Below are 26,453 nucleotides of genomic sequence, written 5' to 3' on the forward strand. Positions count from 1 at the left end.
CGTAGGCACGCACGCACACAGACATGCACACACACAGTAATTCTCTCCAATTAACACACACACACACACACACATGCATGCTATATCTAATTGAAGAGGATTTTATGAGATGCCATTCAACTTGCATGGAAAGGCTCTTGGCAAGGCATGTAGAACCCTGTCTGAAACTTTGGATAGGGTAATAATAGTCAGGGTTGTGCAATGTCAACGCCATTTTATGTAGTGCAATGTCAATACCATGTGCTAATGCCTTTCTGGTATATAAGGAGGACCAATGTGAATCGCACAACAAGGTAGTTGGGATAAACTCATTATTTGTCTCGAATTAAACCAAAAGTCCAAGAAAGTCTCCCCTGAAATCAGTAGAGACATTCTTGGACTCTCGGTTTAATTCGAGACAGAATGCACCTGCCTTCCAGCTTTGTCCCATTGTTTTCCGGATTTACTATCAAAAGTTTCCGGGAAGTCAGAGAGCCGTGAATTATGCTGAGAAGCCTGGGAGAGAGTCATGGGATTCCGTGGTGCAGCGGAGAAGGAGGGATTTCAGGCACTTGACTTCTCTACCCCAGCAGTTGTTCAGGCAGCTTAGAGCTGTGATACTCTGCCAAGACCGAATCACTTTCTTTTTTTCAAAATCTGTATCTGTATTCACTCACTAGAGTGTGTGGTCAGGTAATACATTTGTAGAACCCTGTTTTGTGTGAGACCTTTAATATTTTGTTGGGTTTTGATAAAGCCACAGAGTGATATCATGTTTGCAGACAGTCAGACACTGTAAGGTGATCAGTGGTGGATACAGGAGTGAAGATTGCCTCTCCGGGTGTTCTTTCATGTCCTGATAGGCTGATTAAAAGGCTGTGACCTGGGCATGAACCTGGCTTCAGTCACCACACAGGTGCATTGCTGATTGGTTACGAGTGCCATGCCCTGAGCTGTAAAGGATGCAAGAGCTGAAATCCTACTTTATATTCAAATTAAGATACAATGCGGGTTTTGGTGTGATTCTAACCCTTTCTGTCCAAAGTGTACACTTGTACACTCATCCCACTCATGGAAAACAAGAATGGAAAGAATGGAAAACAACATTGTGTCAGTCACTCTGCCTTGATTGCAGGCCTGCTGCCAGCCAGTGTATCAGATGTAAAGCCAGTTGGGCCAGTGTTATCTGGTGAACTCCATTAGACAGATAGTCAGGTAGTCACCCCGGCACCAATACAATCCACTTTCATTCACAGTCAAAAGGAACTCGATAGAAGATCAAGAGCCATTTCCCTGTTGACCCCTTTCATCTTAGCAATTGCATTTTGACGCGTACACTACCATTCAAAAGTTTGGGGTCACTTAAAAATGTCATTGTTTTTGAAAGAAAAACACGTTTTTTGGTTGATTAAAATAACATCAAATTGATCAGAAATATAGTGTAGACATGGTTAATGTTGTAAATTACTTTTATAGCTGGAAACGGCTGATTGTGAATGGAATATCTACATAGGCGTACAGAGGCCCATTATCAGCAACCATCACTCCTGTGTTCCAATGGCACGTTGTGTTAGCTAATCCAAGTTTATCATTTTGAAAGGCTAATTGATCATTAGAAAACCCTTTTTGCAATTATGTTTGCACAGCTGAAAACTGATGTTCTGATTAAAGAAGCAATAAAACTGGCCTTCTTTAGACTAGTTGTCCCTGTCTGGAGCATCAGCATTTGTGGGTTCGATTACAGGCTCAAAATGGCCAGAAACAAAGGACTTTCTTCTGAAACTCGTCAGTCTATTCTTGTTCTGAGAAATGAAGGCTATTCCAAGCTAGAAATTGACAAGAAACTGAAGATCTCATACAATGCTGTGTACTACTCCCTTCACAGAATGGCGCAAACTGGTTCTAACCAGAATAGAAAGAGAAGTGGGAGGCCCCAGTGCACAACTGAGATGATAAGTACATTAGAGTGTCTAGTTTGAGAAACAGATGCCTCACAAGTCCTCAACTGGCAGCTTCATTAAATAGTACCCGCAAAACACCAGTCTCAACGTCAACAGTGAAGAGGCAGAGTTGCAAAGACAAAGCCATATCTCAGACTGGCCAATAAAAATAAAATATTAAGGTGGGCAAAATAACACAGACACTGGGCAGAGGAAGTCTGCCTAGAAGGCCAGCAGATATTTCCCGCTGTCACGACTTCCGCCGAATTCGGTTCCTCTCCTTGTTCGGGCGATGTTCGGCGGTTGACGTTACCGGTTTTCTAGCCATTGCCGATCCACCTTTCATTTTTCCATTTGTCTTGTTTTCCTACACACCTGGCTTCCATTCCCTCAGTATTAGACGTGTATATAACCCTCTGTTATACCCGCTGTTATGTCTGTGTGTGGAATTGTTTGTTGTTTCGTGTTTGTGCACGCTAGACAGATTTGCGCTGGGTTATGTCAACCCATATTGTGTTTAGTGTTCTTAGTGCCGTGTGTTTTGTTCGTCGAAATGAAAGGCTCCTTTGGCTACCCAACCTCTGCTCTCCTGCGCCTGACTCCCTTACTGCCAGTTAAGCATACCTAACACCCGCTACATTAGTCATTTACAACATTCACAATGTCTACATCGTATTTCTGATCAATTTGATGTTATTTTAATGGACAAAAAAATAGATTTTCTTTCAAAAACAAGGACATTTCTAAGTGACCCCAAACTTTTGAACAGTAGTGTACATTTCCATTATTGAAGATTATTGTTAATGAATGTTTTCTGAAGCATCAATGCATGTTGTATACTGTACATTGTTAATAAAAGCTTCATTAATACCAAAGTAGTAGTTTGTTTAAAGGGAAACCAATAAGAATAGTTAATCACACGTACTAACTATGTCATGGTTGTCGTAAGAGCGGGACCAAGGCGCAGCGGATATTTAGTTCCACATATTTATTCCAAAGTGAAACTTAAGCCAAAACAACAAATCAAATAAATGAACAACGGAACGTGACTACGTGGTGCACATGCACAAATACAAAATAATATCTCACAAACACAGGTGGGAAAAATAGCTACTTAAATATGATCACCAATTAGAGACAACGATTACCAGATGCCTCTAATTGGGAATCATACAAAACACCAACATAGAAATTATAAACTAGAATACCCCCTAGTCACGCCCTGACCTACTACACCATAGAGAAACAAGGGCTCTCTATTGTCAGGGCGTGACACAGTCAGAATAAGATTATGTTTCAACCCTTCTGGCAACTGCAGAATGGGAGCAGGGCTATGGTGGCCTGTTGTATTACCATGTATTGTTCATTGTTTACAATTTTAGGCTAAGCTGTCAGGGGATTTGCTCATAAAATGAACACTGCTCTGCTGCCAATACAATCGTTCCTACAAAATGTGTTCTGTTGTTCTAGTTCTATTTTCATTGCTTTGTGTAAGTTGATTTTACCCTTCTCTGTTCGATATTCTGTCGACTTAACCTCAGAATTCGCAACTCAGCATTTTCACACTTAAAACAAACCCTCACTCGTTTCACCCCCTGTCTGCAATAAGAAAAATGCAGAAAAGTCAAAGTGATCAGGACAGGACAGGGCACACCCTGTGATTGTGGATAATAGAACGGCCAAATAAAACTCCCCTAAATGAGGATGTGCAACAGGACCGTAACTTAGTCAGGGTCAGTTGAAAACCAAGTTTGCCTGATGATGAATCAAGGAGCAGAATTTTGTATTATTTTTATTGAATATCCAAAACAGACAATATACTTGCAGTGAAACCGCAAGTCATCCAACAGGCTCCTATTCTGAGCGACACACAGAATCATTCAGGGTCAACGCCCTGCTCAAGGGCACGTCGACAGATCTCCCACCAGGCCAAAAATGCAGGGACCCGAACCCTCCAAGACCCTCCCCCACAGTTCCCCAACATCTGTCCCTCAACCATCCGAGACCCCTGCCACAGTCCCCCCCAAGAAAAAAAGAAAAAATACAATGAATTCCATTCCCCACCCCCAAGAACCCCCCCAATGCACCAACAACCAAGAAAATGAACTAATGAGAAAAAAGAAAACAGCAAACAACAATGCAAGAAAAAACAAAACTAAGGACAACTAACAGCAATGCCAAATGAATATGTTTGTGTGCATGTCTGGCACTATTACATGTGCGTGTGCCCGTGTACTGTATGTGTATATTTGAATGAGAGTGTGTGTATATGCATGTGTACAAACACCTGCACGGAATCAGCCTCAGGCAAACCGGCATTAGCTGTAAAAACACTGCCCCTCGGTGTCATTGAAACTTACTTTTTGTTTTATTTTGACTTTATTTTGTACTTTTATCTTTGACCATCATTGCACCATCTCCTGCACAGCAACTCCACTCCCATTTGTCTCTGATTCCACATCCCAACCCTCAGCTTCCCTCAGCCCATCCCACTATCTCTGCTGGCCACCCTCTTCGGAATTCTATGCAACATATATCGTTCAACGTACAATTTCAATCTATCTAATCGAATAGAATCCACAGATTGCAAGTTGAAGACAAATACTTTTACTAAAAATATTAGTATATTAGTAATTGACTGACCTGGTCTCTCCAGATCTCCTAACAGTAGTATTTCTAGGGTCATTTTTAGAACAATGCTATGCATTTTCAGCCATTCCTGAACCTGAGACCAGAAACAGGCTACCTGAGGGCAATACCAAAATAAATGGTCTATTGATTCGGTATCCTCACAACAAAATCTGCAGAGATTCGATGATTTTATGCCCCAAGTTTTAAACATATTTTTGGTGGCAAGAATTCTACATAATAATTTTAGCTGAGAAGCACAATGTCTTGAATATTGCGTCATTTTATATATCAACTCATACACCCTGTACCATGGAATCGGTACATCAAAAATTGTAGCCAGGTCTGCAATGATTGTTTGAAAATGAGAGATACTTTGAAAAAAGTATCATTTTCAATTAAACGTCAAAAAAAGGCAAAAAGGCCATTTTTAAACAATGGATGAGCTTTTCTTAGTAATCTACTTGAGAACCATTTAGAGTTCAAGTAAAACTTTTGAGAAAGTGAAGCTTTTAGAGAGAGGTTTAGTGCTTTTATATTTAATAATCTCAACCCACCAATTCATAATATTCATTGTATAGATAGACACGCTTTATTTTGTCTGGTTTAGCGTCCCAGATAAAGCAAAATATTTTTTGCTCAAATGATTTGAAAAACGAATCATCAGGCGTAGGCAGCTCCATAAGTAAGTGAGTAAACTGAGATATGACTAAGGAGTTAATCAGGGCAATTTTTCCATAAATAGACAGGTATTTATCTCTCCATGGTTGCAGAATCTTGTCTATTATTACAAGTTTTCAAGAAGCAGAATTGGTACACTCGGTAAAACAGTCCATCACGAGGGAGACAAATATTAGCAATGGTATCTCACACAGACTTTCCAAAGCCTGCGAGAAAGCTCTCCCTGCTACCACATTTGGTTTGTTGGAAGTTGTGGGAACGAAGCCATACAGTAGGTTTCCTGACGGGTAAAACATTTTTTAAATGTTCTGAGAACAGAAGTGAACATTTAGCCTGTTCTGGTTTTTAGGTTGAAGGCAGGTTCTGAGAACAATTTACTCTGGTTCCTTGAACGTTTTTATGGGAGGTTTTATTAAAAAACACTCTTAGAATGGAAATGATAGGTTATTAAATTTTTTTTTTATTGTGACTCGGCATCAGTGAGATTCAAACCTATAATCTTCAGTTCTCTATACATGGAATTAGTCCACTGCGCCACCAGGATGGAGCTAGCACGCCATGTTTTTTACGTATTCAAAACTTTTCAGTTTAGTCTATTCAAACAGACGCCATTTCAAAGGATGCAACCTGAACAGGATAGAGAGAGTTTTGTTGATGCTGAAAACGGAATGCATATTTTTTTAAGTAACATTCTTTGAATGTTCTCTTGTGGTTTTTATGGAAGGTTTTCTTAACGTTCTCGGAAACAATTTGAAAACATTACTTTAAATAGAACTATGAAACCTATAGGTAACGTTATGCTGAAGTACTGAAATTCCCAAAGAAGAACTTTGCTTCTTAATGTTCTTGGAACAATTTGAGAACATTACTTTAAATAAAACCTTGAGGAAACCTGAAGGAACATGATTTCCTAAGTACTGAAATTCCTACAGTAGGACATTGGTTCTTAACATTCTCTGAACTATTTGAGTACATTCACGATTTTACATTCCTTAAACGTTACCAAATTGAAATACAACGTAACAATGTTCTGTTAAAGTAATGAAATACCAAGAAAAAATATATTTTTTGTCAAGTTACTTAAATGTGCAGAGAACGTTCCAAAGCCAAGCAACTATCCTGCACCATTCCCAGAAAGTTGTGGAAAGGTTGTAGCAAAATAACCATAGGACAACCACACTCTCACCATACGTTATGAAACATATGGTTCTCAGAACGTTATGTGCTAACTCAGTAGCTACCTTTAAAAAAAACTTCTCAGCCCGTAGAGTGTGACAGTTATTTTGGTGATAGCTTTACTCATGGTTGGCATATAGGTTCCATTTTCCCATAGAAAACTGCAGTCAGTTTCACTGAAGTGAACCAGAGCAAATCACATGTAGTCAGAGGTGACAACAGCCTCTGCTGGACACAGCACTTTTAGGTCATGAGTTGGACTCCCCCATGCCTACTCCTCTGTTCTGCTCTGTTGAATAACTGACTGAGGGCAGAAGGCTGGCTTCCTGTGTTTTCTTTCCTCTCCTCTCCTCTCCACTCTGCACTGTAGTACTCACTCTGGGCTATGTGTAACTCAGATGTTTGTTGGGGGAGTGTGTGTGTGTGTGTGTGTGTGTGTGCGCGTGCGTGCGTGCGTGCGTGCATGCATGCGTGCGTGCGTTCGTGCCAGGGTGGAACCAAAAATTATTTTTGTTCTGTTCTGACTAGCAAAATAAAGTTCTGAATCGGTTTTAATCAAAAAAAAGTACAGGTTTATAAAGATCCTTTCTGTTTCTTTTTTAACCTATGAAATCGTCAGTTTTTACATTTAGCTCATTAAATTACTTCACCAATCAGTACGGATAGAGCAGGCAAGCTAGTTGTTTACATGCGTGATGGACAGATAAGTGTAGCCTATGGCGCAAGATGTGACTGAAATGTACTGGGTGGGAAGAACACAGAGAGGGTTGGGGAGGAGGCTTGATGCGCTGTGCATCTTGTTATGACATGCATTCTCTGAATTAGAACCACAGAATTGTACCTAGGAGGAGTGGCTTCTATATAGGAATTTTAAATCCTTTGAGCTAGTTAGCTAACAAGCTTGAGCTAGCTAGCTAACACGTTTGTGTGTGTAGACTGGCACAAGAATGAAAAGTCTTACCTATTTGTAGTTAATAAATCCAACGTGAAACGTTATAACTTGACCTATAGTAGTATAGTATCCTTAACTAGCTTTGAAAAAGGTAATCCATTCTTCTCTAGCTAATTTAAAATCTCTTTCTCTATTTGCTGAATAAAGCTTGTAATGTTAGTACAGTAGCCTGTGCATTGGAGGGGGAGGGGCAAGTAGCCTAAACATGCACAAACACTGGCAAAGATTTTCAGCTTGCAGGCAGACACCGGAATGTGTTTCTAAGTGACAGAGTGAAGGCTTTGCAAAGGTGCTTTGTTGTGTTTTTTTGTATGGATCACTTTCGTTCCCGGTTCCATTTCTGTTCTTTGGATCACTTTCTGTTCCGGTTCTTGGTTCTGTTCCCTGAACCGATTCTAACCCCTGGTTTGTGCTCAAATTCATGAGTGATATGTGCCTTGAGATCTATTTGCTAGAGGTGCAGCTTGTGAGTGACAGAAGTTTCTTTACCCTTTACTTGCTGCAGCTCAGACATTCTTTCTAATTATGGTTTGAGCGTGATTGACAGATCGTCATTTTCGGATTCAGCAAAAATCCCCTCTGGGATGGGTTCTTCTCAGGCTTTTGACATCACAAGTGGAGATTTCCATTCAACTCCACCCAAATTGAGATGAGAAGAAGTTATTTTTTTCAAAGCCAGCAGATAAGTGTCTCATTCAGAGTTGGCAGGAGACACTGTTGAAATATGAGGGAAAATTGAAAAATCGCAGTATTGAACCTTTAAACTGCCAACTGCACTTTTAAAAGTATACATTTTTAAACACATGCACACTCACTCCTGCCCACTTTGCTTTGGAGAGGAAGAGAGTGATATATGGGAATAATGAGTCAATGACCCCTGGATATATCTGCATGCCAACCTGCCCATGACCCCTGGATACATCTCCATGCCAACCTGCCCATGACCCCTGGATACATCTCCATGCCAACCTGCCCATGACCCCTAGGTATACAGTATATCCGTGCCAACTCAAGGCTTTGGGGAGATTTACTTCACACTGTGCCACAGTGAGGCCTGTTGTAAAAATAGAAAAAAATACCAAATATCTCTCTCTCTCTTACCACCCCAAACTGCAATGTGTTGGGGCTTTGAGCAGAGACTTAATCATGCTTCTGGATCCTTTTCCAATCAGAGGATAAGGAAGGACAATGAATGTATAGGTACTACAACAACTTGGGATATAGGGATAACAAAGACCACAAAGTCTTCATCATTTTGTCACTCTTTCTTTTCTTTTTTCTTTTTACCAACCATGCACTTATTCAAATGGTTTATGAAGTGGGCATTGCTTAACACAGAAGTGTTATGCTTGGGAAAGTATTCCTCATGTGTGAAAGATACCTGCTGTGCGTCATCTTCACACCACACGGCTGTGTCTGAATTGGTTGAGTGAATTAAATTAATTGATGTTGTACTGTATTGGCCAGCTGCAGTGATGATGTGTGGTGATTATACGGCATTAGAGTGCATTACTATACAACCACGGCTAAGATGTTGCCAAACATGCCAATTATGTGAATGTCAGTCATAAGAATAACTTTTCATGAATGTACGCTTGTGTTGCACTATCAAGGCTGACACAATTTTAGTGAAGATAGATTGGTCAAATATTCTGCCAGCTTATTACTATGGAAGACTGCATGCATTCTTAGAAAATTACCATGAAAAAGCAATCGGTTTTGTCAGACAGTTCCATTACTATCCACCGCAGAATAGTAATTAAACACTTGAGAAAGATTCCAAATTTTGCTCATCCTGTGTTTAAGCTGAAGGTTATGCCAGAACATGCTTCTGACACAGAGTATCATTTTGATGTGATAATGAATAACAGTTAAGAGACAGAGAGGATAAAGAATGTTTCAAGTGCAGCTCTGTGTGACACACACTGAATTCTCCTTCCATCAACAAGGACACCAGCAAAGCAAACAAGCAAGCAGATGAGGTTACATAAAACCCCATTAATGAAATACGGCCTGCATGAGTTTCAGTTCGCCATCCTTGCAACATTTTTTTCCGCCAACAATTTGGCTCGCGGGTGATTTTATGTGCCCCCCCACTAGAGGTCGACCGATTATGATTTTTCAATGCCAATACCGATTATTGGAGGACCAAAAAAGCCGATACCGCTTAATCAGTAATAATGACAATTACAACAATACTGAATGAAATACTGAAATACTGAACACTTATTTTAACTTAATTTAATACATCAATAAAATCAATTTAGCCTCAAGTAAATAATGAAACATGTTCAATTTGGTTTAAATAATGCAAAAACAAAGTGTTGGAGAAGAATGTAAAAGTACAATATGTGCTATGTAAGAACGCCAACGTTTCAGTTCCTTGCTCAGAACATGAGAACATATGAAAGCTGGTGGTTCCTTTTAACATGAGTCTTCAATATTCCCAGGTAAGAAGTTTTAGGTTGTAATTATTATAGGAATTATAGGACTATTTCCCTCTATACCATTTGACTATTGGATGTTCTTATAGGCACTTTAGTATTGCCAGTGTAACAGTATAGCTTCCGTCCCTCTAGTTAGCGCACGCTAACTAGCCAGCCATTTCACTTCAGTTACACCAGCCTCATCTCCGGAGTTGATAGGCTTGAAGTCATAAACAGCACAATGCTTGACGCACAACGAAGAGCTGCTGGCAAAACGCACGAAAGTGCAGTTTGAATGAATGTTTACGCGCCTGCTTCTGCCTACCTCCGCTCAGTCAGATACTTAGATACTTGTATGCTCAGTCAGATTATATGCAACGCAGGACACGCTAGATAATATCTAGTAATGTCATCAACCATGTGTAGTTAACTAGTGATTATGATTGATTGTTTTTTATAAGATAAGTTTAATGCTAGCTAGCAACTTACCTTGGCTTACTGCATTCGCGTAACATGCAGTCTCCTTGTGGAGTGCAACGAGAGAGAGGCAGGTCGTTATTGCGCTGGACTAGTTAACTGCAAGATTGGATCCCCCGGTCTGACAAGGTGAAAATCTGTCGTTCTGCCCCTGAACAAGGCAGTTAACCCACCGTTCCTAGGCCGTAATTGAAAATAAGAATGTGTTCTTTAACTGACTTTCCTAGTTAAATAAAGGTATTACATTTTTTAAATTAAAATTGGAAATCGGCGCCCAAAAATACCGATTTCTGATTGTTATGAAAACTTGAAATCGGCCCTAATTAATCAGCCATTTCGATTAATCGGTCGACCTCTAGCCCAAAGTTAAAAATAAATAAATATAATTGCATTGTTGGACAGCAAATCAGCTCCAAGGGATTTTAATTTTGGAAATCTGTTCCAAAGTATTCCTACTCATAACAGAGATACAGGTAACTTTTGTTAATTACATTTTTTATTTCACATTTGTTTAACCAGGTAGGCCAGTTGAGAATAAGTTCTCATTTACAAATGCCACCTGGCCAAGGTAAAGCAAAGCAGCGCGACAAAAATAACAGCACAGAGTTACACATGGGATAAACAAACGTACAGTCAATAACACAATAGAAAAGTCTATGTACAGTGTGTGCAAATGTAGTAAGATTAGGGAGGTAAGGCAATAAATAGGCCATAGAGGTGAAATAATTACAATTTAGGATTAACACTGGAGTGATAGATGTGCTGATGATGATGGGCAAGTAGAGATACTGGGGTGCAAAATAGCCAAAAATATATAACAATATGGGGATGAGGTAGATGGGTATGCTATTTACAGATGGGCTGTGTACAGTCGTGGCCAAAAGTTTTGAGAATGACACAAATATAAATTTTCACAAAGTCTGCTGCCTCAGTTTGTATGATGGCAATTTGCATATACTTCAGAATGTTATGAAGAGTGATCAGATGAATTGCAATTAATTGCAAAGTCCCTATTTGCCATGCAAATGAACTGAATCCCAAAAAAACATTTACACTGCATTTCAGCCCTGCCAGAAAAGGACCAGCTGACATCATGTCAGTGATTCTCTCGTTAACACAGATGTGAGTGTTGACGAGGACAAGGCTGGAGATCACTCTGTCATGCTGATTGAGTTCGAATAACAGACTGGAAGCTTCAAAAGGAGGGTGGTGCTTGGAATCATTGTTCTTCCTCTGTCAATCATGGTTACCTGCAATGAAACATGTGCCGTCATCATTGCTTTGCACAAAAAAGGGCTTCACAGGCAAGGATATTGCTGCCAGTAAGATTGCACCTAAATCAACTATTTATCGGATCATCAAGAACTTCAAGGAGAGCGGTTCAATTGTTGTGAAGAAGGCTTCAGGGTGCCCAAGAAAGTCCAGCAAGTGCCAGGACCGTCTCCTAAAGTTGATTCAGCTGCAGGATTGGGGCACCACCAGTACAGAGCTTGCACAGGAATGGCAGCAGGCAGGTGTGAGTGCATCTGCATGAACAGTGAGGCGAAGGAGGATGGCCTGGTGTCAAAGAAGCCACTTCTCTCCAGGAAAAACATCAGGGACAGACTGATATTCTGCAAAAGGTACAGGGATTGGACTGCTGAGGACTGGGGAAAAGTCATTTTCTCTAATAAATCCCCTTTCCGATTGTTTGGGGCATCCGGAAAAAGCTTGTCTGGAGAAGACAAGGTGAGCGCTACCATCAGTAAAGCATTCTGAGACCATTCATGTGTGGGTTTGCTTCTCAGCCAAGGGAGTGGGCTCACTCACAATTTTGCCTAAGAACACAGCCATGAATTAAGAATGGTACCAACACATCCTCCGAGAGCAACTTCTCTCAATCATCCAGGAACGGTCTGGTGACAAACAATGCCTTTTCCAGCATAATGGAGCCACTTGCCATGAGGAAAAAGTGATAACTAAGTGGCTCGGGGATCAAAACATCAATATTTTGGGTCCATGGCCAGGAAACTCCCCAGACCTTAATGCCATTGAGATCTTGTGGTCAATCCTCAAGAGGCGGGTGGACAAACAAAAACCTACAAATTCTGACAAACTCCAAGCATTGATTATTTAAGAATGGGCTGCCAGAAGTTAATTGACAGCATGCCAGGGCGGATTGCAGAGGTCTTGAAAAAGAAGGGTCAACACTGCAAATATTGACTCGTTGCATCAACTTCATGTAATTGTCAATAAAAGCTTTTGACACTTGTGAAATGCTTCAGTGTTTCAAAGTAACATCTGACAAAAATATCTAAAGAAACTGAAGCAGCAAACTTTGTGAAAATTTATATTTGTGTCATTCTCAAAACTTTTGTCCACGACTGTACAGGTACAGTGATCGGTCAGCTGCTCTGACAGCTGATGCTTAAAGTTAGAGAGGGAGATACAAGACTCCAGCTTCAGTGATTGTTCCAGTCATTGGCAGCAGAGAACTAGAAGGAAAGGCGGCCAAAGGTGGTGTTGGCTTTGGGGATGACCAGTGAAGTATACCTGCTGGAGCGCGTGCTACGGGTGGGTGTTGGTATGGTGACCAGTGAGATGTGATAAGACGGGGCTTTACCTAGCCAAGACTTATAGATGACCTGGAGCCAGTGGGTTTGGCAACAAATATGTAGCGAGGGCCAGCCAACGAGAGCATACAAGTCGCAGTGGTGGGTAGTATATGGGGCTTTGGTGACAAAACGGATGGCACTGTGATAGACTACATCTAATTTGCTGAGTAGACTGTTGGAGGCTAGGATCGGTAGGATAGTCAGTTTTATGAGGGTATGTTTGGCAACATGAGTGAAGGAGGCTTTGTTGCAAAATAGGAAGCCGATTCTAGATTTAATTTTGGATTGGAGATGCTTAATGTGAGTCTGGAAGGAGAGTTCACAGTCTAACCAGACACCTAGGTATTTGTAGTTGTCCACATATTCTAATTCAGAACGTCCAGAGTACTGATGCTAGTCTGGCAGGCGGGTGCGGGAAGCAATTGGTTGAAGAGCATGCATTTAGTTTTACTAGTATTTAAAAGCAGTTGGAGGCCATGGAAGGAGTGTTGTATGGCATTGCAGCTCGTTTGGAGGTTTGCTAACGCTGTGTCCAAAGAAGGGTCAGCTGTATATACAGAACTGTGTCGTCTGCTTCCAAAACTTCCAAAATAAAGGAATCATAAAGTGTCTTAATGGAATGGTGGGCCACCACAAGCCATAACAGCTTCACTGCACCTTGACAAGTGTCTGGAACTCTAGTGAAGGGATGCGTCACCATTCTTCCATGGGAAATTCCCATCATTTGGTGTTTTGTTGACGGTGGTGGAAAATGCTGTCTCAGGCGCTGCTCCAGAAACTCAAGTGTTTAATTGCATTGAGATCTGGTAACAGAGAAGACCATGGCATATGGTTTACATCATTTTCATTTTCATGCTCATCAAGACCATTCATTCAAACCATTGACTTCCTATTGTGTTCCCATAGCCATGGTAGCCAAAATAATGGCCTGCCCAGCATGTTTATACATAATGGCATGTTAATTGCTTAGTTAACTCAGGAACCACACCTGTGTGGAAGAACCTACTTTCAATCAAATCAAATAAATGTTATTTGTCACGTGCCGAATACAACAGGTGTCAATCTTACAGTGAAGTGCTTACAAGCCCTTAACCAACAATGCAGTTAAGAAAAATATGTTTTAAGAAAGTATTTACTAAAATAAACAAAAGACAAAGAAAATGTGCAAATAGTCCGGGTAGCCATTTGATTACCTGTTCAGGAGTCATATGGCTTGGGGGTAGAAGCTGAAGCCTTTTGGACCTAGACTTGGCACTCTGGTACCGCTTGCCGTGCGGCAGCAGAGAGAACAGTCTATGACTAGGGTGGCTGGAGACTTTGGCCATTTTTAGGGCCTTCTCTGACACCGCCTGGTATAGAGGTCCTGGATGGCAGGAAGCTTGGCCCCAGTGATGTACTGCGCTGTACCCACAACCCTCTGTAGTGCCTTGCGGTCAGAGGCCGAGCAGTTGCCATACCAGGGTGGGATGCAACCAGTCAGGATGCTCTTGATGGTGCAGTTTTAGAACGTTTTGAGGATCTGAGAACCCATACCAAATATTTTCAGTCTCCCGAGGGGGAATAGGTTTTGTCATGCCCTCTTCACGACTGTCTTGGTGTGTTTGGACAATGATAGTTCGTTGGTGATGTGGACACCAAGGAACATGAAGCTTTCAACCTGCTCCACTTAAGCCCCATTGCTGAGAATGGTGTCGTGCTCAGTCCTCCTTTTCCTGTACGTTGAGGGAAATGTTGTCATCTCTGAGAACACACTGCCAGTTCTCTGACCTCCTCCCTATAGGCTGTCTCATCATTGTTGTTGATCAGGCCCATCACTGTTGTACCGTCGGCAAACTTAATGATGGTGTTGGAGTCGTGCTTGGCCATGCAATCATTGGTGAAGAGGAAGTACAGGAGGTGAAGAGGGAGTACCGGATGGGATTAAACACGCACCACTGAGGGGCCCCTGTGTTGAGGATGGAGGACTCTGGTGGTCTGCTTGAAACATGTTGGTATATCAGACTCGGTCAGGGACAGGTTGAAAATGTCAGTGAAGTGACTTGCCAGTTGGTCAGCGCATGCTCAGCGTAAATGTCCTGGTAATCCGTCACTGGTATAACCTGCTTTAGTTTTTGCTTGTAAGCAGGAATCAGGAGGATAGAGTTATGGTCAGATTTGCCAAATGGAGGACGAGGGAGAACTCCCTGTGTCTCTTGGTAAATAGTTTGGTCTACAGCTTATCATGAGGTACTCTATCTCAGGCGATCAAAACCTCGAGACTTCCTTAATATTCGATTTTGTGCGGCAGCTGTGATTTACAAATAGACACAGACCCCCACCCCTTGTCTCACCGAAGCAGGTGTTCTATTTTGCCGATGCACCGAAAACCCAGCCAACTGTATGTTATCCATGTAGTCGTTCAGCCACAACTCGGTGAAACATATTTTTTTTCTCTTGTCTCTTGGTAAATAGTTTGGTCTACAGCTTATCATATAATATTCGATTTTGTGCGGCAGCTGTTATTTACAAATAGACACAGACCCCCCACCCCTTGTCTCACCGAATCAGGTGTTCTATTTTGCTGATGCACCGAAAACCCAGCCAACTGTATGTTATGTCCATGTAGTCGTTCAGCCACGACCCGGTGTAACATTTATTTTTTATTTTTTTTTATTTAACCAGGCAAGTCAATTAAGAACAAATTCTTATTTTCAATGACGGCCTAGGAACAGTGGCTGCCTTAACTGCCTTGTTCAAGGGCAGAACGACAGATTTGTACCTTGTCAGCTCGGGGGTTTGAACTTGCAACCTTCCGGTTACTAGTCCAACGCTCTAACCACTAGGCTACCCTGCCGCCCCAAACATAAGATATTATAGTTTTTAATGTCCTGTTAGTAGGATAGTATGATCCATTTTATTATCCAATGATTGCACGTTGGCTAATAGGACGGATGGAAGATGCGGATTACTTACACACTGATGGCTCCTTACAAGGCACCCCGACCTACATCTCCAATATCTCCCTCTCTTCTTCGTGCGAATGACAAGGATTTAGGCCGTGTCGGGGTCTGATGTAAATCCTTCGCGTCCAGCTCGTTAAGAAATAATCTTTGTCTAGTACGAGTTGAGTAATTGCTGTCCTGATATCCAGAAGCTCTTTTCAGTCATAAGAGACGTAGGCAGAAACATTATGTACAAAATAAGTTACAAATAACGTGAAAAAACACACACAATAGCACAATTGGTAAGGAGCCCTTTAAACAGCAGCCATCTCCTGCGGTACCATCTCAGATATACAATACACTTTGTATCCCTCGTTTTCGCGTGTTTCCATTATTTTGGCAGCTACCTGTATATGTGATTGTATACAAATGTAAGCAAGGTTTAAAATTGTGTTTTAGTCAAATATGTTTGGGCTTCTTACGGACAATTTGCAGTCTACAAATGATTTGTAATTATCTTCTGGCCCCCTGACCATTCGCTCAAGAACAAATTGGCCTGCAGCAGAATCTAGTTGATGACTCCTGGCCTATAGGGATATTTATGTGTCTACTGCATATGTTTCCCTAGGTATGTAAATAGCCAGGGTATTCAGAAGGGAAAGGGTGGAATACATGGGAATATATTCTTTATAGCCTACATGACATAATGTGCATTAATGTTTGTACTTCAGGTTCAATGGAACCAGTCCTGAAAGTTATAACTACGTTGGTTGTTCATTATACTGTACATCAGGGAATAGTGTATATAAATAACATGTAAAATATGTGCATAAAACCAACATATAAAATTAATGCAGTATTTTATGATGCTGAGACTGGGAGTATGTCTGATTAGTCAATTCATTTGATAAATTAACATCATTTTTTAAATCAGTGAACAGCATAGAAGGGCACTATTGGGAACTTGGGGATATTGTCAGCCTTTTTGTGTGGGAGGTAGGCTGACTGATGCTAGACTCTAGATACAGTGTCTGCCTATGTTTCCCTCGTCTCAAGTCGACAGTGAAATTCACATCAGTATTAAACTTATGTCATCTGTCTTTCACATAACAATTGGTTTTACCCCAGTTCCAGAAATAGACTGACTAGACTTGTTTTCTCTTTATTTATTTATCTTTTCCTGTTCAGGTGTTGACCATCTGGGCTGTGGTGATTTCCGGGACAACGGCTGACCTGACCTGCGATACACTGCTACTGCTGTCCACCAATCTCACTGGTGAGGCCCTCCTCCAATCGTATAAGGACAGTTTTATTTGTGGGCAGGAAATATGGTGGAGGAACATTTTTGATGGTCTATCATGTTAAATAGGGAGTTTAATCATTCTGAGTTCTTCCCATCACGGAATAGGCACTGGTGGAATACTGTACATAGGCAACAACAGTAATTATTTGTCAGTCCACAGCATCAGTGGGAAACAGGAATGCAATTGGTCAAGAATGTGTTCCCAATCGAAGTCCATGTGCACTCTATAGTCCCAATCACCTATGATGACACAAAGCTTTCAAATATAGATATTTTTGGAATGGGGGGGCTGAACACACTGATTCTGCATGTGTTTTTCTGCTTCTCATTGAGAAAAATAAGATAAGGTATGGTTTGAGGTGGATGTGTTATGTTCACTATATTGTACCTTGGTAGTTATTGTTGTTTGTCCTTATTGAGTCATGGTAGCAAAACAATTCCCTCAGTGTAGTCTGAATTAATTAAGATAAATCAAGAAATATGTAAGTAACTTAAAAGTTTTGGAGAAGAGGTCTTAGTCGCGCGCTGTCTGGTGCAGTATTTGGGGCGGCAGGGTAGCCTAGCGGTTAGAGCGTTGGACTAGTAACCGGAAGGTTGCAAGTTCAAACCCCCTGAGCTGACAAGGTAAAAATCTGTTGTTCTGCCCCTGAACAGGCAGTTAACCCATTGTTCCTAGGCCGTCATTGAAAATAAGAATTTGTTCTTAACTGACTTGCCTGGTTAAATAAAGTAAAAAAAAAAAAAAAAATCTCAAGTAGTGTTTTTTTGCATGGAAACTAGAAGTGCACTGCAGTACGCTGCTACTACGCTCGAGACTGATGATTTCTGAGAACATGAAAACAACTTCAGGAAGCTGTTGAACTATCGTGAAAAAAAGCACAAGCAACAGTACACACTGTTTACCAGTGCATAAAATCAGTAGCTAATTCCGTCTCTGTGGTTGTCTATAAAGCCAGCTAGTAGCTAGAAGGCACTTTGAGCAGGTAGGCAAAGTTAGCAAAATCAGCTTATCAAGTCACTGGCGAGTGTCAAAGTGCTTTGGTGTCTTTTAGTTTTTACAACTTTCTCACTATCTATTACCAGAGTGTGTGTCTTTCTGGCAGTGTTTCATAGGGAATCATGTTACTAAACATGTTGCGGTGGGACACAAGGTGCTCGCTAATGGGTTCTGAATTTTTGAATATTGAATCATGGCAGTTGGGATGCATGTGCGCATTGTCTCCATTTGTAATTTTGCCCAAAACAGTGGTAGACTCGAGTGATTACTATCAAACACATCAGCAAGTTTCCACACAATAAGTTTAGGGGCCAAGTGGTCTTTCAACATAACATTGGTGATGTGTTGTCTTATGTAAACAAGTCCCAGGCACTCTGTAATGTGGGCAGATCTGTCACTGTCTGTGGGTTCTATCAAATGATTAGATTGAGCGCAATCAGCATAGCTGTTTCTCCGTGCATGACAATTCTCCGTAGGCGTTACCATCCGTGTGAATGGGCAAGTAGGCATGATCGAAATCAAAACCCAACCCTCAAATATCTAATAGATCTAGGAACGAAACAGCTTCCATAAATCTCGCAAATCTCAGTTTTGGAAGATACTGACTTTATGACCATAATTATGCTATTTACACTTTGTAGTACATGTTTTGTACAATAATCAATGTTTCTGACTATTATCGATGCAACATAGGCCATTGTCAACCAGAGAAATAAAAAATATTTTTAATTCATATTTTTATGTCTAGTTGCTCTTTAAGACTTTCCTAGGGTTAGCTATACAGTATACAGTACAGTAGCTTTGTTCAGAGAGCACTTGAGATATTTCAGATGAAATTGTGTTGAGGTGAAAGGAAGACACTCCGAGATGAAATTGTGATGAGACGAAAGTACCCCGACATGCACTCAGATATAAGGGGTTGTTGTGAGATGTGCTATTACCTCTGTCAGTAGTGCCATTCTTATTGTACCCAGATGGTTCAATTTGCCCATCACAAATCGCAGTTCACCCTTCAGTTATAAAAATACATTGGATGTGTCTTCAATGGCACCCTATTGGCTTTAAAGTACACACATTTTGACTAGGGCCCATAGAGCCCTGGATAAAGTAGTGCATAACAGTATATGGGCTCCCAAGTGGTGCAGCGGTCTAAGGCACTGCATCTCAGAGGCGTCACTACAGTACCTGGTTTGAATCCAGGCTGTACCACATCTGGCCGTTATTGGGAGTCCCATAGGGCGGCGCACAATAGGCCCAGCATCGCCCAGGTTAGGCCGTCATTGTAAATAAGAATTTCTTAACTGACTTGCTTAGTTAAATAAAGGTTACAGGAATAGGGTCAAAGTTAGTGCACTATAAAGTGAATTAGTGTGCCATTTCAGACACAGGCATTGTCTGAAGTTGACTTGACTACATGACAAAGGTGTGGGCAGGAGATTTCCATAGGCTGTGGGATCTTTTTGCATGAACAGTTTATCAAGACTGTCTAATCGTCTGTGGTGGTGATGGGACTTAGAGTTGCACCTCAGTTACCCTCCGTATCAATCTAGGAGTAGTCTGTGACGATTGCATATTCTTTTCCATAAGGATTAGTCCTCCCACCCCTCGCACCCTTCACCCCTCACTTTCACTTCAAAGGCCAATCAAAAAGATTATATGGAGCGATTGCTCTGTGCTGTATGTGTATACGCAGTGTGTTTGAGGACATTGGTGGAGCTCAGATCCGATAAGATCTATGATGGATTATCTCTAAGTTATCAGAGACTGCATGGGGAAGAGATGTCAGGTCATGGAGCACACTTCGTAGGCCCGTCTTTATGGCTTCCAACACTATGAGGGTTTGACTGACAAGATTCAAGACTCATTTGACCTGTAATGAAACAACAGTTTGACCTGTAGCACAAACCTTCAGACAGGTGTACAGTTGGCTATACAGAGGGCTATGAAAGGTGAAGAGCTTAAACATGGAAGCATCGAGAAAATCATGTCAAGCACATTATCTAGTCATATCAAGGATGAAATCATCCATATCTCTCACTCACCATGATAGTGTTTATAATGGGATTCAATGTGAATATTTATCTTTATCACTTCTTTGATTCCTTTTTACCCAGTCTGTTAAAAGATGGTTAGGAGAAAGGATGCCAAATATATTTCCTCTACAGTCGTGGCCAAAAGTTTTTGAGAATGGCACAAATATTAATTTCCACAAAGTTTGCTGCTTCAGTGTCTTTAGATATTTTTGTCAGATGTTACTATGGAATACTGAAGTATAATTGCAAGCATTTATTAAGTGTCAAAGGCTTTTATTGACTATTACATGAAGTTGATGCAAAGAGTCAATATTTGCAGTGTTGACCCTTCTTTTTCAAGACCTCTGCAATCCGCCCTGGCATGCTGTCAATTAACTTCTGGGCCACATCCTGACTGATGGCAGCCCACTCTTGCATAATCAATGCTTAGAGTTTGTCAGAATTTGTCAGTTTTTGTTTGTCCACCCGCCTTTTGAGGATTGACCACAAGTTCTCAATGGGATTAAGGTCTGGGGAGTTTCCTGGCCATAGACCCAAAATATTGATGTTTTGATCCCCAAGCCACTTAGTTATCACTTTTGCCTTATGGCAAGTGGCTCCATTATGCTGGAAAAGGCATTGTTTGTCACCAGACTGTTCCTGGATGGTTGAGAGAAGTTGCTCTCAGAGGATGTGTTGGTACCATTGTTTATTCATGGCTGTGTTCTTAGACAAAATTGTGAGTGAGCCCACTCCCTTGGCTGAGAAGCAACCCCACACATGAATGGTCTCAGGATGCTTTACTGTTGGCATGACACAGGACTGATGGTAGCGCTCACCTTGTCTTCTCCAGACAAGCTTTTTCCGGATGCCCCAAACAATCGGAAAGGGGATTCATCAGAGAAAATGACTTTTCCCCAGTCCTCAGCAGTCCAATCCCTGTACCTTTTGCAGAATATCATTCTGTCCCTGATGTTTTTCCTGGAGAGAAGTGGCTTCTTTGCTGCCCTTCTTGACACCAGGCCATCCTCCTTCGCCTCATTGTTCATGCAGATGCACTCACACCTGCCTGCTGCCATTCCTGAGCGAGCTCTACTGGTGGTGCCCCGATCCTGCAGCTGAATCAACTTAAGGAGAAGGTCCTGGCGCTTGCTGCACGCCCTGAAGCCTTCTTCACAACAATTGAACCGCTCTCCTTGAAGTTCTTGATGATCCGATAAATGGTTGATTTAGGTGCAATCTTACTGGCAGCAATATCCTTGCCTGTGAAGCCCTTTTTGTGCAATGCAATGATGACGGCATGTGTTTGCTTGCAGGTAACCATGATTGCAGAGGAAGAACAATGATTCCAAGCACCACCCTCCTTTTGAAGCTTCCAGTCTGTTATTTGTGTGCAACGCACAGAAATAACAATCAATCAGTATGACAGAGTGATCTCCAGCCTTGTCCTCGTCAACACTCACACCTGTGTTTACGAGTGAATCACTGACATGATGTCAGCTCGTCCTTTTCTAGCAGGCCTGAAATGCAGTGGAAATGGTTTTTTTAGGATTAATTTCATTTGCATGGCAAAGAGGGACTTTGCAATTAATTGCAATTCATCTGATTACTCTTCATAACATTGTGGAGTATATGCACATTTCCATCATACAAACTGAGGCAGCAGAGTCTTTGAAAATGTATATTTGTGTCATTCTCAAAACCGTTGGCCACGACTGTACACTTCATCATACATAGGTTATAGGTTATTTTGTGTCTTTTTCAGAGGAAAAGGTCAGAAATATTGCTGGATTTAGAGTTCACAAATAAAGAAATGTAACGTTTTCTTTCTTCAACTGTCATTCTCATGTCATGGGGTCACCACCTTCTTCTAGAGAACTCTTGGGAAATCAATAATGAAAAAGTTCTGAGATGACACACGACGAATGGGAACATAGTCTGCCAGGCCCACCTCTGTCAGCCATCAGAGTTTTTTTTTTCCTTTTCTTTTCAACTTCTACATGAAAGGGGAAAACACATCTTAGGGATGGGCATGAATGACAAATTACAATGACAAAATACTACTCCAAAATACCCTAAAAATAAAATATTATACTTTTGCAAAGTATTGTATTTAGTTAAAATACATGTATTCTGTATTTTTAAATACAAAATTACATCTGCAAGTAGCGAGCCAAACAGCAACAACATTCTCAGTAACAGTTACAGAAACGTCTTACTTGCTATGACTGTGATATGTTGGTGTTACTCTACCTTAGTTAAATGCACTGTTACTCTGGATAAGAGTGTCTGCTAAATGACCAAAATCTAAAAGGTATATGTGAAAAGTAACAACTGAAAAGCACACTGGGTATTGTCATAGGTCTAGTTTCAATTCAAATGTTTTACAGTGCATTCGGAAAGTATTCAGACTCTTTGACTTTTTTACACATTTTTGTTATGTTAATGGCATATTCTATAATGGATAAAAAAAAATGGATCTAAAATTTTGTGGGGGGGGGGACATATCACATTTTACTTAAGTATTCAGACCCTTTGTTGATGCACCTTTGGCAGCGATTACAACATCTAGTCTTTTTGGGTATTACGCTACAAGCTTTGCACACCTGTATTTGGGGAGTTTCTCCCACTGTTTTCTGCAGATCGTCAGATTGCATGTCGGAGCGTCGCTGCAGAGCGATTTTAAGGTCTTTCCAGGGATGTTCGATCGGGTTAAAGTCTGGGCTCTGGCTGGGCCACTCAAGGACATTCGGAGACTTGTCCTGAAGCCACTCTTGCGTTGTCTTGGCTGTGTGCTTAGGGTCGTTGTTCTGTTGGAAGGTGAACCTTTACCCTCGTCTGAGGTCCTGGGCTCTCTGGAGCAGGTTTTCATGAAATATCTCTCTGTACTTTGCTCCGTTCATCTTTCCGTTGTTCCTGACTAGTCTCCCAGTCCCTGCCACAAAAAACATCCCCACAGCGTGATGCTGCCACCACCATGCATCACCGTCGGGATGGTGCCAGGTTTCCTCCAAATGTGATGCTTGGCATTCAGGCCATAGAGTTAAATCTTGGTTTCATCAGAGCATCTTGTTTCTTCATCTTGTTTTTTTTTTTTTATTTTAAGAATGATTGAGGCCACAGTGTTCTTGTGGAGCTTCAATGCTGCAGAAATGTTTTGGTACCCTTCCCCATATCTTTGCCTCGACACAATCCTGTCTCGGAGCTCTACGGACAATTCCTTCGACCTCATGGCTTGGTTTTTGCTCTGACATGCACTGTCAACTGTGTTGCCTTATATAGACAGATGTGTGCCTTTCCAAATAATGTCCAATCAATTGAATTTACCACAGGTGGACTCCAATCAAGTTAGAAACAGAAAACAGGATGCGCCTGAGCTCAATTTCGAGTCTCATAGCAAAGGGTCTGAATACTCATGTAAATAAGGTATTTCTGTTTTTAACAAAAGGGGTTTGAATACTTTCTGAATGCACTGTACATTTAGCAGACCCTCTTATCGCACCATAGTGCCATCAGACGTTTGATACCAATGTAGGGTGAAAGGGGACAACAAATTGTGAACAGCTATATAAAAAATGGTATGGAAAAGTATTTTGAAAATAGAAATGACAGACTTCGAAAGTATCTTGTTAGAAAATACATTGTTCAGCCCAGTGTAATACAAAACCGCAAAATACAAAATGTGACCATCTCTGACAAGACTAAAGCTTTGCAAATACATTGGGGTTCTAAAATTATTGACACGCTTGAAAAGATGTGCAAAAATAACTGTATAAAATAAATAATTGAAATACTGAGTTACATTGTATGTTCCAAAAAATGGTGGGAAATTCTATTATTGCTCAATTGCTCAGAGAAATATGTTTTGTTTAACAAGTAATATCTTCTTTTTTTTTTCAAAAACAAAGGTCAAAATTATTGACCCCCATGTTTTCAATACCTCACCTTGCGAAGATGATGACACTGAGCTGTTGTATGAGTTAGAGAACACACAGCTTAGACCATTCCTCCATACACAATCCTTCTCCATACAAACTCCTAGATCCTTGGTACCGTTCCTCTGTGTTTTTGCACCACCCTCTACAATTCAAACCACCAGTTTTCATTGGGTTTCATGTTCGTAGACTAAGATGGCCAATGCAAAATGTTGATTTTGTGGCCAATAAAAATATTATTTGTGGATTTTGATGTGTGCTTGGGGATATACCAAACAATTATTACTTGTATTTCTATGAGTAATTGTATTAGCATAGAACAATATAACAAAATAAATGTTTGCACACAATATAGCTCAGTATTTCAATAACGTATTATTGCTGAAAGTATTTCTCTGCTACCTTAACTTTAGGTTATAGCCAGTTCAGCAGTTTACGTTGATGCAGAAATATAGTACATCTGTGCAAAATTGCTGATGAAGCAGCAGTATGGATGTTGTCTCCCTTGAATAAGCCTGCTAATTGGATGGAAGCCATTCACTACTAATGCAATAAGCTATTTTATTCTCCCTTTAAAGATCAAAGGGTTCAGTAACAAGCACCCACGCGCACACACCCACACACCCCCACACACACACACACACACACACACACACACACACACACACAGTGCCCAGCTCTTTAATTAGCTACACGTGATTTTGAAGGGATATCGAAGGACGAGACACACATTAGCCACTATTTCGTTGCAATGAACAGCTTAGTAGAAAGCAAGAATAATCCATATCCTTTTGATCCGCAGGCTTTATGAGCACCCCTTTGACCTAGAAAGAGAAGATACTGTGATAAATTGTTATGAGCAGAGAAAGGAGGTGTACATGGCGGTAGTGGCTTATAATTAAGGTTGTTGCAGTGCTGAGAAATAACTCTCAGGATCTAATAGACAAGCAATTAATGCAGAGACAACTCATCGACTTTGTTTAACACAATTGTCTCAGCCCACTTCAATAAACTGTTCTAAGAACTGCTGTTTAGAAGTCGGCGCATTGACGGGGGATGGCTGGCGTCAATAGACGTTGACATATCAAACTTGTGGGTGTGTGTGTGTGGGGGGGGGGGGGACTTCAATGGGGTTATTTACAGCGGCGCCCTCACATTATTACTTGCTGCTGTGTAAACGTAATGCATCCAGTAAGATATTAAACAGCCCCCATAATTGTATAACTGGTTGTTTATTCTATAGGCTTTGTCATTCCATTCTCAGGATTCAGAGCATGTTTTCCTATGGATTTGATGTTCCTTTCCACCAATGCTCACCATGTATCCTGCTATCCTCCCTTTCACATGTCAAGAGAGTCTCTCTCATTCTCTCTCTCCCTGGCTCCATCCATATCTGAAATGTGTGCCCATTAAACAGAGGGAAGCTTAGGGAAAGTATGCGGATCAAACAGTGATTAACATCTCATCTCAGATTTCCTGTCTCCCCTTAATGGGCCACTGAAGGCCAAGATGCCACCACAGCCATGATTTATCAATGCTATTACACCAACAAGTTGTTGAATTGGTTGTAGTATTGAACGTCCCCCTTAAAAAAAATCCGACCACCATAAGTAATTCCTACATTCTGGCCTATTTGTATTTATCCCTGATTTGTCTGGGTTATCTCTTATCTTCAGAGCTTATCCTGTACTCATCACACAGTTACTAATACCTTTCAGTGTGTGGGAGAGAGAGAGAGCGGTACTGCCTAGCCTGCCTATCCATCAATCATCACAGTAAGCCAATTATTGAGAACAAAAAGCTTGATTGTACATGAAATGGTTTAAAAAGATGATTGCAATTGTTTTAGGCTCTGTTTCTAACATCTGCGGTTTGCATGAGTCATGGTTTATTAATTGAGCAATAAACTTGTCAAATTGCATCACGCCAGTCAACGGTGACATGAATCACTGGAACGTGTGTGTGGGTTAACCCGTCACATGAATGAATGCGTGAGCACAGCATGTATGTGAGTGGTATGTTTTTTATAACCAGGAAAGTTGACTGAGAACACATTCACAGCAACAACCTGGGGAAGTGTTACAAGCTGGGGATAATTAGGTGGCCATGATGGCAAGATTTGGAATTTAGCCAGAACACTGGGGTTAACCTCTTGAGTGTAGGGGGCAGTATTTTGATGTTTGGATGAAAAACGTACCCAAATTAAACTGCCTATTTCTCAGGCCCCCAAATCTAGAATATGCATATAATTGTCAGATTAGGACAGAAAACACTCTAACCTCTATTTTGAAAGCTTGTTCCATAGCCTGCCTTTGCTCCATTTAAATGGATATCAACCAGATTCCTTTTCATATGGCTTCCGCATGGTGTGAACAGTCTTTAGACATAGTTTCAGGCTTTTATTTTGAAAAATGAGCGAGAAAGATCACATC

At 41.0% G+C, this 26,453-nt stretch overlaps 1 protein-coding gene across 4 annotated transcripts in view; it reads left to right on the forward strand.

Moving 5' to 3' along the window:
* The window catches only part of LOC110486134 (corticotropin-releasing hormone receptor 1), a 202,282-nt gene that overhangs the window by 85,076 nt on the left and 90,753 nt on the right, over window positions 1-26,453 (forward strand). For all 4 annotated transcript variants that reach the window (XM_090196203.1, XM_090196204.1, XM_090196205.1 and 1 more), the window contains exon 2: window positions 16,963-17,050. In XM_090196203.1, the coding sequence (XP_090052329.1) occupies window positions 16,963-17,050 (88 nt within the window). The remainder of the gene's footprint in view (window positions 1-16,962; window positions 17,051-26,453) is intronic.

The sequence above is a fragment of the Oncorhynchus mykiss genome, chromosome 13 (genome assembly GCF_057628025.1).
Source record: "Oncorhynchus mykiss isolate SJ-2025 chromosome 13, ASM5762802v1, whole genome shotgun sequence".
Lineage (NCBI taxonomy): Eukaryota > Metazoa > Chordata > Actinopteri > Salmoniformes > Salmonidae > Oncorhynchus > Oncorhynchus mykiss.